General features: G+C 33.1%; 1 protein-coding gene and 3 long non-coding RNA genes across 5 annotated transcripts; 1 reads left to right on the plus strand and 3 right to left on the minus strand.

The window, feature by feature from the left end:
* Window positions 1-323: 323 nt before the first annotated feature.
* LOC146945614 (uncharacterized) lies at window positions 324-1,557 on the minus strand. The gene is made up of 2 exons (XR_015028185.1): window positions 1,285-1,557; window positions 324-584 (listed from the first exon to the last, which is right to left on the minus strand). It is a non-coding gene; the product is annotated as an uncharacterized LOC146945614 (long non-coding RNA).
* A 1,982-nt stretch (window positions 1,558-3,539) lies between these two features.
* LOC146945615 (uncharacterized) lies at window positions 3,540-4,884 on the plus strand. The gene is made up of 2 exons (XR_015028183.1): window positions 3,540-4,027; window positions 4,667-4,884. It is a non-coding gene; the product is annotated as an uncharacterized LOC146945615 (long non-coding RNA).
* Window positions 4,885-8,854: 3,970 nt separating this feature from the next.
* LOC146945616 (uncharacterized) lies at window positions 8,855-10,070 on the minus strand. The gene is made up of 2 exons (XR_015028184.1): window positions 9,808-10,070; window positions 8,855-9,132 (listed from the first exon to the last, which is right to left on the minus strand). It is a non-coding gene; the product is annotated as an uncharacterized LOC146945616 (long non-coding RNA).
* A 3,137-nt stretch (window positions 10,071-13,207) lies between these two features.
* On the minus strand, window positions 13,208-17,381 carry LOC146945617 (uncharacterized). 2 transcript variants are annotated; one of them, XM_085743935.1, is made up of 6 exons: window positions 17,211-17,381; window positions 16,984-17,065; window positions 14,665-15,797; window positions 14,277-14,588; window positions 14,116-14,200; window positions 13,208-13,983 (listed from the first exon to the last, which is right to left on the minus strand). In XM_085743935.1, exons 3-6 carry the CDS (start codon window positions 15,033-15,035, stop codon window positions 13,672-13,674), a joined length of 1,080 nt encoding a protein of 359 aa, XP_085600061.1. In that variant the 5' UTR covers window positions 15,036-15,797; window positions 16,984-17,065; window positions 17,211-17,381; the 3' UTR covers window positions 13,208-13,671. The 2 variants fall into 2 exon arrangements, with proteins under 2 accessions (XP_085600061.1, XP_085600060.1); XM_085743934.1 differs by having other exon boundaries at window positions 16,974-17,065.
* Window positions 17,382-21,677: the final 4,296 nt, after the last annotated feature.

Raw genomic sequence — 21,677 nt, forward strand, 5'->3', positions numbered from 1 at the left:
CATGTGAAAAAAAATTTCATAAATAAATTTGTGATTCCTAAAAGAATTTAATTCTTTCTAAAAAATTTCAACAAGTTTTGGTCTCCATATATTTTTGTTTTGTTTTAAGTTGCCAATTTTTTTCACTAACACAATTTCTCATTAAATTAGAGATGTTATATTAGCTACTACACTCAGTGTATTATGGCTATGAATTATCTAACAAGCAGAAGAATTATTTCTGCGGGATAGTAAAAGAGATTCACTCACTTGCATAAATAAAAAAAAAAGAGATGATTAGAGAATGAAACTGTTTTAGGACTTATAGAAAATGGGCCAAATGATTTCTCAAATTTTATAGAATGAATTGATATTGGAATACACACTTTTATCAATACACCGAGTTCTATTTATACACCCATAACAGTTGCAACAAACTGGTAACAGAAAACTAACTCTTATTAACAAACAAACTAAACAAACATGCTGAATTAATATCACAATACAACAATTATTACAAACAAACGGTGAATCCTTAACAAACAATAGAATCTGGTGCTGCTCTAAATTTTCTTCCCATGTCAAATTTCCACAAGTAAAAGATCCTGCAATTATTTTGAAATGGTGAATGTCCTGATGGAAAATGTAAAGGCTTAATAATGAAATAATAAGACACTCCTTAAATTAATTGAGAATTCTTAAATAAATTTTCAAACTAAAATACATTATGCTTGAAAACATCGTATATAGGATGGGGTGCATTTATCCCCTCAAATTTTTTTTGTTTTGTTTTGTTATTCTTTTTTATTAATAATATATAGGATGAAGTGCATTTGATACATGATGTTTTGTGGTGTCAGCATAGCTAAGATTTTAAGACATCGTGTATTATGGCGACTTGGGATGCCGGCATAGCTCGCATGTCAACCGTAAAAAATATTGTGTCTCAGTCATCATTTATGAAAAGAATGATGATGTATTATGTAATGGGGTATTTCTATCAAACTTGGTTTTGAACCTTCATGGCATCAAATTTCAAAATTTAAGGTACTGTCACCCCTGTAATTTGGGACTCATTTCAATTTTGTGTATGACTTATTAATCTAATACTAAGAAAATTCTATGATACACAAATGAGATAAGTAAAGAAATCAGAACATTAAAAGATTTAATGAGACTTATTAATATGATGCACAAATGAGATAAGTAAAGAAATAAGGAGATTAGAAGATTTAATGAGACTTATTAATTTGTTACTGTTTGTATGAAAATTCAAATACAATCCTAGTTTCACGATATACCTACATGTTGGCCATATCAAGTGTTGTAACCATTCATTTGGTTAGCCAAAGGATTCGCATTTGCAGGAAGATTTCCCGTATTTGCCGCAGGACGAGGACCATTGTTGTAAGCCAGACCACTCACCTGATTTGCCACAGGATTTATATTTGTAGGAGGATTTCCTGTATTTCCCACAGGAGGAGGACCATTGTTGTAAGCCAAACCATCCATTTTTGTATGCTAATACAAATATTAGGTTAAAGCAAAATGTGGAAAGATAATAATAGTATTTTTTGTTTGTTCTACTTTTCTTTGGAGACATGATTCAGCCTGGTATTTAATTTATAAACCTTGCGATGCTGGCTGAATTAGAAAAGTAATGCACCATGTAATTCATGGTAAGTTCAAGCTAAATTCATTTAAGCATTTAAAATGACATGAGCTGAGTCAAAATGATTTAAACCTTGTGTTAGCTTGCATTGTTTCCCTTTATTTGATCATATTTACTAAGGTTCGTAATACAATTTTTGTTGTTGCAAATACTTAGGAAATTATCTGATTTGTTCATAAGGAGTTTCTCAGCATTTGTTATCCGTTATAACTTGCAAGTTAGCTATTTTGAAACGTTCAAATGTTTGACAATTAAAAATAAAAGAAGCAAAAACAGACCAAAAAAATAAAGAACCATTTGAAGAGATTTCGGTGCAGTATCCATTGATTTTCACTCTTATTATTGAGAAATGTTAGACTAGTTTGTTAAGGGAGAAATGATTTTTTTACTAGGGATAAAATTACATCCTATAAAATAATATTTATCTCCACCAATAATTGCACAAACCACACGAAACATAATGCATTTGATAATTTCATATACCAAGTAATGACCTAAGTTAATTCATTTAAATTAGTGTGAAACTTCATCGTCTCCCTTCGTTTGATCATATTTACCACCATGTTCATAGTGAAGTTATTCATTATATTGTGTTTCTCTTGTTATCAATACACAAGATTGAAAGAAAGCAAAGAAATTCCTAATGAACAGAGAAATAATTTTCTGGGTATTTGCGAGAGAAAAAAATGTTCACACCAAAATTTTCTGGATAGGATATATGAATATGTGATCAAACGAGAAGAATATTTCCTTAAATTTGTTCATTATCTTCTCTTTGTTAATATTTGACAATAAATATAAATGATAAAGTCTACAAAGTTTTTAGTGCTTTGTTTTCATCCTCTCAGCAGAAGAACAACTTGGATCCAAGATTAACAATTAAAGAAGAAATAGTGGCTTCCTTGGAGAGATATACCACATTCTGCCGCCAACGTCACGAAGACAACTTTCACAAATTTTCTTGTTAGTTAATTAATCCATAATCTTAATATATAATACTAAGATTCACAATGAATGCCTAATATCTTAGCCCTAAACTTAATTTAGGTCTCACAATTACCTTTGTGTCCTCCTGCCTTTTCTGAGGGTTTTGAAAAATATTTATGAAAAAAATTCTCTCCAAGATTACAATGCATGCCTAATATCTTAGCCCTAAACCTAAAATTTAGGTCTCACAATTACCTTTGTGTCCTCCTGCCTTTTCTGAGGGTTTTGAAAAATATTTATGAAAAAAATTCTCTCCAAGATTCGAACCCATGACATAATAAAAAATTCTCTCCAAGATTCGAACCCATGACATATTGGTTTCTCTCCAAGATTCGAACCCATATTGGTTTCTCTCCAAGATTCGAAAGATTCGAACCCATGACATATTGGTTTCTCTCCAAGATTCGAACCCATATTGGTTTCTCTCCAAGATTCGAACCCATGACATATTGGTTAATTCAAAGCATTTTAACCACCAAGCCACTTACTGTTTTTGTGATATCAATTGGCTTCACTACATGATATCCAACATTAAACTCCCTTTTCTAAAAACCAATTAATTCTTTTTCCTTTCTTTCCAAACGGTTTTGAACCTTTTTTTCTCCTTCGCAATCTAAACCCAAAAATTTGTTCCAAAAATTTGTTCATTGTTTAAACATGTCGACAACTAATGATATAGTCAATCTGATGCTTATATATGAAAATCGAAATAAACAATCTCTTTTACTTTATCTGTGTCATCTCTTTTTTTTTTCAACTTCAATACACCATTTTTTTTTCATTGTTCCATCTCCCTCTCTCTCACTTCTCTGTTCACTATCACCTTTCATTATCCACACCATCAGTGCAGTAACCAAACAATCATCACTAACCAACCGTCACCGTCGTCATCGTTAACAAACCATCGTCGCGGTCAACTTTCATCACATCATTACCATCACCGCCACCATGACAATGACTCCGTCGCCGGCAGTCCCCTCGACCCTCTCTAGCGATCTCATCCTTGATGTACTTTCGTTTCTTCCTATAAGATCTTTTCTTCGATTCAGGTATGTAAGTAAGTGTTGGAAAACCCTAATTTCCGACCCCACCTTTGTGAAATTGCATCACCAGAAATCACAATCACAAACACGAAATTCACCCTTCCCATTGCAGGTTGAAGAATTCAGGTGGTGGTTGCGGTTATGAAAACAGACCAATGCCTCTTCTGCTGCTATCATCTATATTTAAGTTTTTTTTTAGCTTTTATTTGTTACAACTATTGTTTTGTCTGTGATTATTTATCTTTTATGGTATTAGATGATTTGCTGTGAAATTGAGAGTAACTGAATCATTGAGGAATTAAATAACTTCGAATTATGTTGTCCGTAGGAAAGAAACTAATAGAAGGTATGTATGTTCTCTCTAATCTGTTTCTCTAATCATGGTTATGTGATATCCGGTGTTCATTCTTTTGCAAATAAATTTCCTGTAGCATCTGATTCAGTTAACTATCTATTTTGATTGTGTCTTCTTTGGTTTTTTCAATTTTCAATCTTCCTTGAGATGGACTAGATCCGTTGAATTCAGAATATGCTAAAGTAGCTCCGGGGTGGGGAACTACCCCTTTGATGGGTATTGCAATGGCTCTATTTGCGGTATTTCTCTCTATTATTTTAGAGATTTATAATTCGTCCATTTTACTGGACCAATTTTGTGATTGTTAATCTTTTATTGTTTATTTGATAAAATTTTGTCTACACATTTTGCAGACGAGGAACAATTGTTTCATTGTGATTATAGTAGAACGTGCTAAAACTACTATTACTTAATTCATATATTCCATTTACCCATGTCTGTTGGAATGTCTAGTAGAAAGAATGGAGTTTATCATGTTAGGTTAGTTTGTTTATTTTTTCATTACTTCTAACACTACTGAATTGAACATTTATAATTTTGTTATCTAATGGCATAAACCTTTTGATTGTTCTGAATTTTTTTTTTAATTCTTACCTTTTGATGTTCTAAACTTTGTTTTTTAATTTGTAGGTTCTAATGAAGGTGCACACAGTTATAGTTACTTGAATCTGAAGAGAAAAAGAGCACGAGTATTGAAAGGTCCACATTTAGTTACACTGGTATCACCACTTCGTATCCGTTAAGTATAACTAATTTCCTAAATCTCTGTGAAGCGATAACTGACAATATATTTTCTCTGCAACATACTCTATTATACGATTGGAAAAAAGCATCAGATTAAAACCTTACACTGCAACTCACTGTATCTACAAAATGCATGCGATCAGTTCAGCTTATGTTTTAAAGTTTGGTGACTGTTAAACCATAGTAGTTACAATACACATAATATTTTCTGCTAAACTTGGTCACTTAATGCTGAACAGGACGCTATTTGACATCTTAGTATAGTAAATTGCTGACTGATCTCTATTATGTTATCATTCCGAGCAACCTTCTATGAACAACGTACCTTATTATAATCTCATTGCTTATGACATTATTACCATCAATCATAACTTCATATCTGTTACGTATAACTAATATTCTAATTTTTCAAGAAGCAAGAACTGATGCAATTATTCACTGCAAGATAATCTAAGAAACCATGTTATCTTATCCATCAGTGCATCTAATATCTTAAATTGCGGTGACTGTTAAACCAAGATTGCAGTTACAAGGCACAAAATGCATTCAAATAAACTTTGCCTTTTTTCTCCTAGAAAGGAAATTTTTCGACATCTACCCATAGTCAATTCATAACTGATCTCAAGTTAGTTATTATTCAAATCATAATTCTATGTTTCCCTATGTAGCGGCGAGTATCCAAAATGATTAAGATATTCGTTTCGAACAACTATTCGAAAACTAATCTTTGTGGACAAACTACCATATATTTAATGTCAGTTTCAACAAATGAAACACATGTATTTGTTAGTATATGGTGGAGATGGTTCTCATATTTTAGATTGCGGCGAATTTTTGAATCATTCAAATCATCCTAAATACAATGTTGTTTACAAGAAAATTTTTCGTAATGTACCAGCATGATTTATTCCCTTTTTTAAGTTGTATTATTATTTTAAACATTGTATTTGCACAAATAGATTATGAATTAAGAGTATAATTGAATATTTTGTTTGCCATCAATATGACCAGTGCGGCAGCACGGGTGCAAGGTCTAGTAGTGAATATAATGTTAATTTCAAAGCTGTTAAGCTTTGGTTCGTTGGTTAAGTATAGTTACTTGAAAATGACAAGAAACTATATAGGATTTCTTGTCATCTTTTATTGTCATTGTAGAGTAGAAGCAGATTATTTAGTTGCAATTTAGTCAAGAATTCAGAAGAGAAATCATGAAATCACAAGATCAACCTCTGCAAAGATTGTGTCGCGAGCACACAAATAAATTTTGAAGTTCAGCCATTGTTAAGATCACGTCTCCGGCTATCGACCCCACATCACGAGCATCAACTGATGAAGAAAACAACAAAACCGGCCTTGTCAAGGCTCCCGTCGTGATATCTTCTTGTGTTGCGGGCCGTCTTTCCCTAAATTTATGGCAAACTCGCGCCTATATAACGCTGCCCCGTAGGTCAGTGAGAAGCCACCTTTTGATGAGCAGAAAACAGCGAAAGTGTGATTTAGAGCAACTCGGAGAGATTCAGGGCAGTGAATCATCAACTATGATTCTTTTTTTATGTTTGTTTATTCATATAGTTTAATATGTCCATAGACATCATGCTTAGCTAAACCTCTCTAGATTATTTAATTTTTATTTTTTTTGTGGTGGCCGGAGTTTGAACCTCGGACCTTACATATATTATGTATTGATGCATTGACCCTACCAACTTAGTTAAGCTCACAGGACATTATGATTATTTATTGAACTCACATTAAAACGTTTAGACTCAGCTCACGGTCTCAGCTACCGTCTGTTTCTTGTGGTTTAAGAAATACTGATATACACGTAGCTTAAATTTACCATCAATTATGTGGTATATTTAATTGTAAACTGTTATCACATTAAAACGTTTAGACTCAGCTCACGGTCTCAGCTACCGTCTGTTTCTTGTGGTTTAAGAAATACTGATATACACGTGCATTAAATTTACCATCAATTACGTGGTATATTTAATTGTAAACTGTTATGAATTTTTTTTTTTTTGTGGTGGCCGGGGTTCGAACCCCGAACCTTGCATATTTTATGCATTGTCCCTCTCAACTGAGCTAAGCTCACGAGGACGAAAAAAAATTGATAAAAGATGTTATGATAACCCTTCTTCAGTTTTTTATCCATCTTATTTTAAATTTACTAAAAAAAAATTATCTTATTATTTTATAAATTTATCAAACGAGGAGAATAAATTTGTTTATTATCTTCTGTTTTTGTTGTTTTTTTTATGGTTGATATTAATGATAAAGATTTCAAAGTTTTTAGTGTTATGCTATGCTATGCTTCCCTGGAGAGATACCACATTCTGCTGCCAACGTCCCGTAGACAACTTTCATAGATTTTCTTGGTAGTTAGTTAATCCATAATAGTGAATAAAACTTGTTGTTAAGCTTTGGTGAGGTGGTTAAGTATAGTTACTTGATCCTTCAAAAAAAAAAAAGCATAGTTACTTGATAATGACAAGAAACTATATAGGATTTCTTGTCATCTTTTAGAGTCATTATAGAGCAGAAGTAGTTTGCATAGTTGCAATTTAATCAAGAATTCAAAAGAGACGTCAAGAAATCACAAGATCAAATCATTTGATGAAGAAATTGCCAAGTTCAGCCATTGTTAGGATCACGTCGTCGGCTATCGAACCAACATCACGAGCAATTGATGAAGAAACAACAGAATCAGCCTCATCCAAGGTTCGCGTCGCAATATATCTTCTGGTGTCACGAGCCGACTTTCCCTAAATTTATGGGAAATGCGCGCCTATATAAGGTTGGCCCTTAGGTCAGTGAGAAGACACCTTTTGACGAGCAGAAAACGGCAAAAGTGCGATCTAGGGGAACTTGGAGAGATTCAGAGCACCTCTGGAGTAGGGAATCATCACCGGTATTTTTTTTTTTTTTTATGTTTGTTAATTCATATAGTTTAATATGTGTTTAGAATCATGAGTAGCTAAACCTCTCTATATTAGGTCATGAAAGAGGAGCTTCATGTAATTGTTGGATTCATGTAACTATAAATTATTCTCTGAATTTAGTTGGTTGCTTTTATCGTTTTATTCAATTATACTCGTCTGTTTTTGTTTAAGACATTATTCATAAATTGATTCTCGCTCAAGGACTACTAACCCTAGCCTTGATACACCGTATAGACCGTCCAGATAATACTTAGGATAGACATATTCTAAGGATAATTATACACTTATTTTGATATACTCAAACCTTCAACGGTTGTGATTCACCTAGGAAATTAGAGAGTGAAACCATTGAAGAGGGTTAGAGATCAAGAAATTGACCTAACTATTTAATATCTAAAAGTGTAAAATTGAGCAACCAATTTCACATTGTGGTCGTAGTTTGCGGTCACATAAACAATTAAGATAGCAAATCTGACATGAGGTAGTCGCTTTTCTCTCTTTCTTATAAGGAAGATAATCAATCATTTTGCCTCGTGCAAAACCCCTCAGTTAATTAAACTCATCTTAATCACCAACACAATAGTTTAACAATATATTTTCAAAGAAAAAAAGGGAATTGGGTTAACAATTTCGAAGTTATTTTATGAATTTGCATTAACCGGTGATATATTTGAGCAGTGGTCGGATAAAAGCGTGTAGAAACCGCCTATTTTAAAATTCATGTTATATTATGAGAAGAAGAACATATATTCAAAATATAATATGCAACATATAACATAATAGCCAAATTGCAAGGAAATTTGAGATTTCGTAATGTCCAAGGATCATGTGAAAAAATATTTCATAAATAAATTTGTGATTCCTAAAATTATTTAACTTTTTCTAAAAAATTTCAACAAGTTTTGGTCTCCATATATTTTTGTTTTGTTTTAAGTTGCCAATTTTTTTCACTAACACCATTTCTCATTAAATTAGAGATGTTATATTAGCTACTACACTCAGTGTATTATGGCTATGAATTATCTAACAAACAGAAGAATTATTTCTGCGGGATAGTAAAAGAGATGCACTCACTAGCATAAATAAAAAAAAAGAGATGATTAGAGAATGAAACTGTTTTAGGACTTATAGAAAATGGACCAAATGATTTCTCAAATTTTATAGAATGAATTGATATTGGAATACACACTTTTATTAATACACCGAGTTCTATTTATACAGTACATCCATAACAGTTGCAACAAACTGGTAACAGAAAACTAACTCTTATTAACAAACAAACTAAACAAACATGCTGAATTAATATCACAATACAACAATTATTACAAACAAACGGTGAATCCTTAACAAACAATAGAATCTGGTGCTGCTCTAAATTTACTTCCCATGTCAAATTTCCACAAGTAAAAGATCCTGCAATTATTTTGAAATGATGAATGTCTTGATGGAAAATATAAAGGCTTAATAATGAAATAATAAGACACTCCTTAAATTAATTGAGAATTCTTAAATAAATTTTCAAACTAAAATACATTATGCTTGAAAACATCGTATATAGGATGAAATGCATTTGATACATGATGTTTTGTGGTGTCAGCATAGCTAAGATTTTAAGACATCGTGTATTATGGTGACTTGGGATGCCGGCATAGCTCGGATGTCAACCGTAAATTAAAAATATTGTGTCTCAATCATCATTTATGAAAAAAATGATGATGTACTATGTAATGGGGCATTTTTCTCAAACTTGGTTTTGGACCTTCATGGCATCAAATTTCAAAATTTAAGGTACTGTCACCCCTGTAATTTGAGCGAATTTTGGTTTACCCTTGCCATATCATCGATTTTGTACGGTCAAAATTGATGAAGTTCCAAAATCAAAGAATCTTCAAACTACAAGGTTTAAATCTTAAAAAAAAAAAAAAAAAAAAAAAGAAATCACAGGGGTTAACATATATTAATCCTTTTCTTAATATCTTATATAATTTGAAGTTTTTTTTAGACGCAAATTTACGGTAGTTAATTTGTTAGGAAGGAATAACATTCCTTCGTAGCACACAAATCGAAACTTAGACGTCTCTGATATACCTGCATGTTGACCATATCAAGTGTTGTAACCAATATTCATTTGGTTAGCCAAAGGATTCTGATTTGCAGGAAGATTTCCCGTATTTGCCACAGGAGGAGGACCATTGTTGTAGGCCATATTATTCTGGTTTGAGATTGGACTTTTCTTAGTAGGATCTCTCGAATCCTTCTTATCTGAAGGTTTTTCTGAATATCCCAAATTATCATTATTTCCTGAATTCATTTTGGTATGTAAATATTTGGTTGAAACAATGTGCTAGATATTTGTTTATTTTTGGAATGCCTTTCTTTGAAGACTAGTATGATTATATATACTAAGTTAGTGATGCATGCATGGTGAATTTTACGAGTAATGTCCCATGTAATTGATGGTAAGTTTAAGCACATGCATTTGATAATTTCACAAAACCACACGAAACATAGTGCAGTTGAGGTTTGAATGCGATGACCTAAGTCTAATTGATTTAAATTAGTGTGAAACTTCACTGTCTCCCTTCATTTTGATCATATTTACCACCGTGGTCGTGGTGAAGTTATTTATTATCCTGTGTTTCCCTTCTTATCAATACACAAAAATTGAAAGAATGCAATGAAATTCCTAATGAACAGAGAATGAATTTTCTTGGTATTTGCGAGAAAAAATGTACACACCGAAATTTTCTGGATAGGATATATGAATATGTGATCAAACGAAGGTTTCACACTAAATTAAATCATTTAGACTCGGTCTCAACTACACTCTGTTTCTTGTGGTTTAAGAAATATATATCATATACATGTGGCTTAAACTTACCATCAATTACACTCTGTTTCTTGTCTATTTCCATTTAATCTCTTATGAAAAAAAGAGAATATTTCCTGAAATTTGTTCATTATCTTCTGTTTTTGTTATTTTTTGACAATAAATATAAATGATAAAGACTTCAAAGTTATTAGTACTATGTTCCATCTTCTCAGCAGAACAACAACTTGGATCCAAAATTAAGGATTAAAGAAGAAATACCACATTCCGCCAGCGTCACCAGTGGCGTTGCTAGGACCCTGGATCAGGGAGTTCAAGCGATGAATGAAAATATGATTTATTGTTTCAACGTTGAATCTTAAAACAAAATATAATTTTTGAAATCAAAACACATCTTTTTTGGTGCAAAAAATCATAATTTTTATGGCAAAATGTTATTTATATTATATAAATAATATGTATATAAAAAATAAATTGTAATCAAAATAACAAACATATTCTACAATTTTCATTACGTCGTTTCATCTTATGAAATCGTTGAATAATCAACTTATTATCTATGTTATCGAACACATCTCTCAAGATAAGTCATGAGATAATCAGTCATTTGTTGCCTCCATTTGAGTACGCAACATAGTCTTCATGACATAAAAAAGACTAGTTATATTAACATATAAAGTTTGTAAATTTCTTACACTAACCGTAAATTCTAATATTTACCATTTGTAATATCATCAATAATATATAGTAAAGTATTATCATCAATAATTTAGAAAAGAAAAAGTTTTTTAACCAGGTAATAAAAATGAAATTGGTATAAGAATTTTTTTCTTATGAAATATGAGTCATACATTAACACTTGCGTGCATCAAACAATATGATTCGTACGGACATAGTGGTATATCTCGTTAATTCAAAAGCAGGATATTCGGTCTTGGGATTGATCTACATGTTCCCAATTTTTTAAATTTATAAAAAATGGAAAATGGAAATAATTATTAAAGGAAAATGCTAACAAGTGCCGTAAGAGCATTGATTAAGCATCTAAAAGTAGCAACTTTTCCATTAAAAATTGTACGATTTTGACTTTAACATGTGATTAACATGTATTTTCAAGACACACTTTCTTTTTGTGGGTTCCTTAAACAAGAACGCAATAATTTTTTAAGAGGTAACTAACTGTAATATAATAATAAAAGGTAAATATAGTCAACAAGAAAAGCTGAACTGAATCAGTAATAATGGATTCCAGTGGGCCAGGACATAAATAAATCGAAAAGAAAAAAAGATGTGCTCTATGAAGAGATTTCAAAGTCAAATGCAAAGGAGGTGCAAAACAAAAAACTGAGGGGATTCAACGTAGAAATACAATATTATAGTAGGTGCAAAAATATAAATGTGAGGACGTGCAGGTGCATCCCCTGAGATGAACGTGGCTCCGCCACTGAATGTCACGGAGACAACTTTCACAGATTTTCTTGCTAGTTAGTTAATCCATATTAGTGAATAAAATGTTGGGTACAAAGCTGTTAAGCTTTGGTTAGTTGGTTAAGTATAGTTACTTGATAATGACAAGAAACTGTATAGGATTTCTTGTTATCTTCTAGAGTCATTGTAGAGTAGAAGTAGTTTGTATTGTTGCAATTTAGCCAAGAATTCAGAAGAGAAGTCATGAAATGTAACGCCCATACTAAACGTATCTAGAAAGTTTAGCATGTTCGTTATCTTTAGTACTGGATACATTAAAATTTACAACTTAATTACATGATAAATGAATATCTTATACATCCATAAACGTTCGTACATCAAAAGAATAACTTAACTTGTCTAAAACATAATAAATACCACTACAAGAAAATGGTGTTTTAGATTCAGCTGAAAAATGGATGCTAGAATGCAAATTGTGGATGCTAACAGCCATTTAGAGTCAGTATAGAGTCCAAAAAATTGACGACAGTAAAAGCTTGGATGCTAAACACTAGCATCCAGCTGACGCTAAAATAACATCTACAAAAGTGGACGCTAAAATTGAAGCTAAACACCTGTTAAAAATGTATGTAATGTAGACGCTACTTAGCATCAATAAAAATGGACGCTAAAAATTGGTCTAAATTTAGCATCAGTAACTGTGAATGCTAAGTTTAGCTAAAAATTGGTCTAAATTTAGCATCAGTAACTGTGAATGCTAAGTTTAGCTTTCGAAATTGTGGATGCTAAATAATAAGCTATCAATTTTATTGAAAAATACCGTACGCAATTGCATTCAGTTCACTGACATTAATTAAATTGAATGCATGTGGATATTTTTTGTTGGTCAACGACCCCTTATCATACTTACAAAATAATATTTAAGACTTAAAAATATAATATTATGGAGATATTAACACGAATTGAAATTGAGGCATCTAACGATAAACAAACTACAAATATAATGAAGTCTTAACCATAAATTTAGTAGAAACTAAACATAATCCTAAAACCAAAACATAATCATAAAGCCAAACCACAACTTATTAATATATTGTCAAATCAGCGAACACATTTGTAGTGCATGTTTCATGTCTATTCCAAAAGGTAACATGCATGTAGTCTCTACTACAACAATGCATTTTTTTTTTGAGTAATACAACAATGCATCATTTCTGCCACAATCCAAAATGTTTGTAACCAATTTCAATTCACACCAGAGAATAATTCAGCAACAGAGAATAATTCTTATAGTTCACAAGACAACCAGATTTACTGATATATCACAATCATCTTTTATGCTGTAACATTCATACTGCATAAATATAAGAGAAACAAAACATAATAAAACAAAGCCTGCCTATATACACGTGGCCATTCAATGTAATATTTAACATCACTAGCTAGTCTCAACTACTGTGTGATAGTGATTTTGTTTTTGTTACCTTAAAAACAAACATTAATTGTAGTTTTGCTATGTAGGGACTAGCACTCAGCTGATCCTAGGTTTCTAATTCTGATAGCATTAGTTCAAACTTATGCTTTAGATTCTAATTTTAGGTTCCTAATCTTGTCTTAGAAAAAAAAATACAATTCACATTTGCACCAATGGAACTAGTAACTCAATGCCAACTTCAAATTTTACCATAAATAACTTACATAAGTTTTTCAGCACGAGTCTTTGTTGGGTCAAACCATTGACAATAAAATAGTGTTATCTTATTGCTCAAGTCTTCGTATTCCAATTGAAAGATATGTTGAATGATGCCATAATAATCATCTTCTCCTTCTGTAATACCTTTTACATGCACCCCACAATTTGTGGTCTTTTTTCCATTACTCCATTCTTGAGTGTGAAACTTGTACCCATTAACAAAGTGCATGTTCCATGATATTGCCTTCGATGCAGGACCCATAGATAATCCTCTAATGTATGGGTTTGTCACACCGTTTCTGTCATTGTGTACCTATACGTAAGGCACAAGTTAAATTTATGTAATTTATTGGCTAACTAATTAAATTGTGTACCTATACATAAGGCACAAGTTAAATTTATGTAATTTATTGGCTAACTAATTAAATTGTGTGCATTAACCTACATATTTCTTCAGCCACAAAGGAAATTCTGCATGTATACGACTAGAAGCATCTTCATTGTTGACAGAATGACATTCCAAGAACATGCTGACATCACCAACCAAATTAATAAGTATATGCATTTGTTTGAGATCATAATTGATGTGATAAGAATGTAACTTACTCAAGATATGGTTTAACCTCATCACAATTGATAAGGACATGCACATGAGCAGATTTCCATTCTTTATCTGTCAGCCAATAATCTTTAGGCTTCCCACTAGGACGACCACATTTGCTCAAGATAGACAAAGTTGGTAGAACTGCCTCATGTGCAGATCGGGGATCATTTCTAAAACTTGTGGTCGGTAACAAGTTGAAGGTCTTGAAGTGGTGAGAGAAAAAATGGGATGCCTCGCGGTATAAATAGCTATTTGCAATGGAACCTTCTACTCTAGCCTTATTTCTCACTGATCGCTTTGAATCTCCCATCACTCTGCACAAAAGATATTCATGTAATTACTATCAAATAAAATGCAAAGATATAAAAAAAATGCTAATATTTCAATTACCTTTCAAATGGATACATCCATCGATATTGTACCGGACCACCAAGGATTGCTTCACTAGGAAGGTGAATTGGGAGATGCTCCATTGAGTCAAAGAAACCCGGTGGAAAAATCTTTTCTAGCTTGCATATGATGATGGGAATGTTTTTTTCCAGCTTAACCAAGCCTTCCATCGTCAACGTATTGGAACATAAGTCTTTAAAGAAAAGACCTAATTCTGTTAATGGCTTCCATATCTCTATTGGCAAAGAACGAAAAGCAATTGGTATTAAACACTCCATGAATACATGGGTATCATGACTTTTCATACCATGCATGCTACCCTTGGAGACATCAGCACACCTTGCAAGATTTGAAGCATAGCCATCAGGCATTTTTAGTTCCTTAATCCACTTACACAACAATCAATTTTCCTGGAGTCAGGTACTATAACAAGCAGCCATTCACACACCAATCAATTTTCCTAGCCTTCAATCCTAACTTAGACACCAACTGCGTTGCTTGGTAGTTATTTTCCGGAAGACATTTTTTCGTTGGACAAACATCGGCAAGCATTTGTGCAAAATAATCTATGCCTTTTTGAGGAACTTTCCAAATAGATCTGGCTGCCAAAAGCTTAACAGAAATTGATAATCTAGATTCAGTAGCTCCCTCATAGATGGGTTGGTTTGCAGATATCAATGTATCATAAAAATGCCGAGCTTCTGAATTGGGCTCCTCATCCTCCCTGAATGTCTCGTTTCCTGTATTAGAATTTGAATTCGGGACATCGATAGAAGGCCAAATAGCATCATGAACCATCTGGTTCATTGCAGCAAATTGATCTTCATCACCCATACTCCCTCCACTGCTAGAATGACCCCGATGTTCGTATTCGAATTCACTTCTCCATGTTCGGTCCAAACATAATAGTTTGGCATAAAGCCGTCCCTGTACAAGTGCAAATTGACCTCCCTGGGAGTCACCAAGTCTATACACTTGCAATTTACACATGGACACCTTATGCCTCCTTCAGCTAAAAAATTAGGATATGCCGTAGCCTTTTCTACAAATTCCGCTACTCCAGAAACAAAATGGTCTTTTAAACCATGTCTATCAAGATTTCCCACATCATACATCCATCTACGGTGGATTTTCTACATGGAAAACATTATAGGAAAAATGTAGTGAGCATTTTGTCCATCTTTTATAGTGAATACAATAAAATCTTAATCTGATACATTTTATCCTTAATCCAAAAAACACATTAATGGGAATAAAAGAATAAACAACACAAACATTTAACGAATCAAAATTGTTGATGAGTAGTAAATTAGAAACAATCAACATATCATGCAGCTGGCAAAAATGTACAATGAGTGAACAGTTAACGACAGTAACAGAAGTACTAACACCACTACATTTTTAACTATAAACTAGCAATTCCATTTCTGTATTTATCTTCATTTTTTAGTTCAGTAACACAAAACATCTCAAAAACACTATGTAGCATTCTCTGGAGATTTAATATTTGAAACTTGAAAGAACATAACGAAAAGAAAAAAGAAATGAGTTCAGTAGTACAAAACACCTCAAAAACATTCTCCGTGACACTCTTTGGAGATTTAATACTTGAAAGAAGAGAACAAGACGAAAAAGAAAAAAATTAAAGAAATGTAAATGAGAGTGAATTGATAGTAGTAGTTAAAAACATGTGAATATATATAAGAATTAAGATGAAAATACAAAAAAGAAGTTAAAAAGATGTGAATATATATAAGATTTAGGTAGAAATATTAGATATATTAACCAACTTAGCTAATTAGTTGAGTAATTGTGGAGATAGGTTACATGTCGTTGTCAACATTTTTATTTGTTTTTCTTTATCATGTACTATATGTGAACAAAACCAAAAGACAAAAACTATGATATATCTTCGCACAAAACTGCCTAATTACCTAAACTTAATTTTATTTTATCTTTGTTTCCCTTTATCCTTCTCTATCTATTCTTATTAAAATTCCAGCAATATACCTACATATATATTTTATTATCTAACTTAGCCTAAACTAGTGATTTATGAACATTACAATGGGCACCAGGAGCACAACAAACTTCATGTATGAAGTACTTAAAACATATTCGTATTTTAACAAGTATATATAGCTATACATATCCAATAAACATGGAGAAGCTAAAATAAATCTACAACAATTAAGAATCTAACTACACCAAGAGTAGTTTCGATCTAAAGGCTGAAACTTATTCATAAATCAATTAAAATCAATATAAAAAATCCCAGTTTATCAATTGAAATCCTACTAGGAACCCACCTCAAATTACCTTTCAATTGCTTAAAGTGCTCAAGACTCCCACTTTCCTCAAACTCCTTGTTCTTCTCCAAGTCTTCAGCTGTTAACAACACCTATTATTCATGTTCAATACAAGAAAAATCACACATTCAAGGCTTTAATTCAATGTAATTGAAGAAATTGGAATTGGGTAAAAAATTAGGGTTAGTTTCGGATTTGAGAGGAAGAAAAGAGGGGAAAGAAATTATTCCCACTTACCTTGCTTCCAATGAAAAATTAAAGACGAGGATGACACATGCAAGCTTCAAGATGTCTAAAATCGAGGACTTTTTGGGTGAGTGTGGATTTTGGGAGAGAAACCGTGAAAAAGAAAAGAGACAAGAGACAGAAGATCATCGCGATAGAGAGAGAGAATGAAAGAGAGGGTCTGAAATTTCTCTTTCCTTTTTGCCCCTTTTGCCATTACTTCAACCGATGATAATTACCATATTGCCACTAATATAAAGTTTTAGCTTCATTCATCGTGGATGCTATTTTTAAAGTTAAAAATTACTAAAGTTTTGCATCAGAAATTGTGGATGCTAATTAGATGATAAAATTTTTAAAAAAATTAGCGTCAACAATATAAATTATAGCGTCCCTATGAGTGAAGCTAAATTTTATAAGAAATATAAATTGGAAAAAGTGTAATTGCTTCAAAATTTGTGGATGCTAAGCTGATGCTACTAGCATCAGAAATGGTCTGAAGCTAAAATTTCTGAAGCTAAATGGCCATTTTCTTGTAGTGATACATCCTTGAAGTCCATATCATCTTGCAGCGGTACGAACGAGCACTTGTTGAAGCTTCCATACGGCTACTAGCTTGCAATACCATCTTGTTTATCTAAAACAAATAAGGATTGGGATGAGACATAATGTCTCAGTGAGTTCCACCTAACCCTACGCTATAGGTAACCTTGGGAGAAACCTACGGTCACCACGTGTCTACAATATAACCTGCCGGTTGATTATACGTGTGTGGTCATGCTTGCCTAGACGGTCGTGCATGCTAGATCTGTCGTAGGTTCATCTTAACTTGTTATAGGTCTTGTCTACATCATATGTGTCATGACGGATAAGGGGAACCTAATACCGCTATGCCAAGATACGCTAAACGCATCGAGGCCTAAACATAACATATTCATGACAAAATCCTAAACCGGAGGATTAGGGAAACCTAAGATCGTCATCGACATAACATTCATAACTTGTTGTATTCCATATACTTATGCGTGTCTAGCATCATATCATAATCATACATGTTTATAATCATAATCATACATATATGTTAGCGTTGAACAAACATAATTATCTTGATTCATTTTACGGAGAGCCCCGGGTGGAGTAACCCCGAGAACAATCCCATACATGACCGATGAAAACCTAGCTAAGGCACATCGGACTCCCTCAGTGACGTGCAGGCCCACCCAAAGGAAGCTTATCCCGTTCTCACGACACCTATGTCTTACATACTCATTTACCAGGAATCCTTAAGTGATCCTATGTGTGGTAAACTACACATATATCATAGTTTTAATCATACATACATGAAGGTTAAACCTATTCATACTTGCTCTTTTATCACGGGTCCGTGATCTACCCGTTTAGTGGCAAACTACCTGCATATTCCTATTCATACATAGTGAAGGGATTAACTTATCTAATCACGTCTTAGCATGCTTGCATGGTCGTTCTTATTCATATGCGAAGAGAATACACTAAACATTTCACGTCTTATCATACTTAGGGCTCATGCATAGCATTCTAGTTCTCAACAAACTATGTTGAGGCTCTACATTCATTCCCTTCCTTAAAGATTAGTTTGTTACCTGACTTATGTCATATCGTTCACTCATAAGCCAGGCGTTACCAATATGTTAGATGCTTGCTTCATTCTCAAGAAAAACTTTTAAAAGATTATCAAATGGGACCTTGGTTTGAGGGGTTTACTTTCATAAAAAGACTGCACAGAGAAAAAATCCAACACAAAAGGCCAAAACTGCCCGAAAAGAGCCAACAGCACGTTTTGGTGCTGTCTGCTCGCCTAGGCGAGTTGGAGGTGAGTCAAATATCCTTTCTTTGGGTGTTAACTTGCCATGGAGAGTACTTGCTCGCCCCGGCGAGTTGTGACAGTCCAGTACTTGTAAAAATGGCATTTCTAGCCCAAAAAACTCAAAACCAAGTGACCCCAAGCATATTTTAACTCCATGATTCATATAATACCTGAAAAACATTCATAGCTAGCTTCTACATGTTTAGCAAGCATGGCATAAAAGGGCAACTAATCACTAAACATACAAATCCCTAGTTTACATATTATCCTTACAAAGATAAACACATAGTCCCAAAGGGTGGGAAAGCTATCTATGGAACTCACCTAACATGTTTCTTGTGATTGCTCCAAGTTCCAAGCTCAATCAACCAAACCCTAGCTCTTGATCCACTTGCATTCTTAGCTCATACCATTCCAATCTTGTTGTTTTCTTGAAATCTAAGACACCATGATCCTTGCTTGTTCATCAACTCCATCTACATGGTCTACACTTGACTCTCAAGCCTCCAAGCTTCATCTTCACTTCACATCATCAAACCCTAACCCTTGATTCCAAGATACCCTCAAAGCCTCAATTCAAATCCATAGTTGTTTCTTGCTTACTAAGTTGCTAACATCCATGCTTGATTTACCAATCATACAAACTTAGGAGTATTAATAATATGGAGAGGAAGAGATGGGGCGATTTTCTAGAGAGAAAAAGGAGAGGATCAAACCAAAACCAAGCTTCCAAAAGCTTATGGTAACATGAGGGTACATAATATAAACTTGCCATGGAAGAGGAGGAAGTTTTGGAAGGATTTGGTGGAGAGAAGAAGAAAGAGAGGGCGATGGGTTTTAGAGAGAAGGGAGAGCAATTCCCAAATCCAAAAAACTAGAGAGAGAAAGAGCATGAGAAAATGAGATATTTTGAGCCAAAAACACTTAAATACCCCTTTGGTGTGAAAGTACCAAAATGCCCTTCGTCTTAAACGTGTTTATATCGACACTGATACTTAACTCGTATATAGCTGACATCACGTAATAAACATTTTCCGTCATACTTACTTTGCATAACATTATCCTCTGGCACGTTTTACTTGTAATATTCCATTAGCTGACGAGTGGGATATTACATGAAATCTCAAGATCAACCTCTGCAAAGATTGTGTAGCGAGCACACGAAGAAATTGCCAAGTTCATCCATTGTTATGATCGTGTTGCCGGCTATCGACCTCACATCACGAGCAACTGATGAAGAAAACACAGAATCGGCCGCGTAAAGGTTCGTGTCACGATACATAGATTCTCATGTTGTGGGCCGACTTTCCCTAAATTTGTGGGAAACACACGCCTATATAAGGCTGACCCCTAGGTCAGTGAGTAGACACCTTTTGACTAGCAGAAAACGACGAATTGAAAGTGCAATCTGGGGCAACTCAGAGAGATTCAAAGCACCTCGAGCAGGGAATCATCACCAGTGATTCTTTTTTTTATGTTTGTTTATTCATGTAGTTTAATATGTGTTTAGACAACCTCTCTAGATTAGGTCGTGAAAGATAAGCTTCATGTAATTGTTTGATTCATGTAACTTTAAATTATTCTGTACAATATATTTAGTTGGTTGCTTTAATTGTTTTATTCAATTATACTCGTCTGTTTCTGTTTAATACATTATTCATAAGTTTATTCTCTTTCAGCTAACCTTAGCCTTGATACACCATATAGATCGTCCAGTATTAGGATATACATATTATAAGGATAACTGTACACCAAGGAAATTAGGGAGTGAAACCGTTGAAGAGGGTTGGAGATCAAGAAATTGACCCCACCATTTTATATCTAATAGTGTAAAATCGAGCAACCCGTTACACATTTGTAGTCATAGTTTGCAGTCACATAAACAATTTAGGTAGAAAATCTGACATGACCTCGTCGCTTTTCTCTCTTTCTTATAAGAAAGATAATCAATCACTTAGCCACATACAAAACCCCTCAATTAATTAAAGTCATCTTAATCTCCAACACAATAGTTTAGTTTAAATAATACAATCTCTACGGATACAAACTTTATAACCAAATGAAAGGTCTAACAAAATATTACATCTCTTCATTTAAATGACCTAACTGAATTTACAATATTGATATTAGCATGTCAGAACACTTCATCTAAGTTCTCAAAACCAAAATTTCGTGATTGTGTTTGAGTTTTACATGGTAATACCGACTAAAACATTAATATTACATCTCTTTCTATTTTTTATTATATAGTCCACAACTTTACCGTAAATATCACAGGGTCTATCTTTAACTATTTTTTTTCTGGAAGAATTGCTAATATGACCTAGTTATTTTATTTCAAAAGATAGAGTGTAACAATATATTTTCAAAGAAAAAAAAAAGGGAATTGGGTTAACAATTTCGAAGTTATTTTATGAATTTGCATTAACCGGTGATATATTTGACCAGTGGTCGGATAAAAGCGTGTAGAAACCGCGTATTTTAAAATTCATGTTATATTATGAGAAGAACATATATTCAAAATATAATATACAACATATAACATAATAGCCAAATTGGAAGGAAATTTGAGATTTCGTAATGTCCAAGGATCATGTGAAAAAAAATTTCATAAATAAATTTGTGATTCCTAA

This window comes from Medicago sativa, chromosome 2 (assembly GCF_051527215.1).
Source record: "Medicago sativa cultivar Bolivia chromosome 2, Bolivia_mono, whole genome shotgun sequence".
Taxonomy (NCBI): Eukaryota; Viridiplantae; Streptophyta; class Magnoliopsida; order Fabales; family Fabaceae; genus Medicago; species Medicago sativa.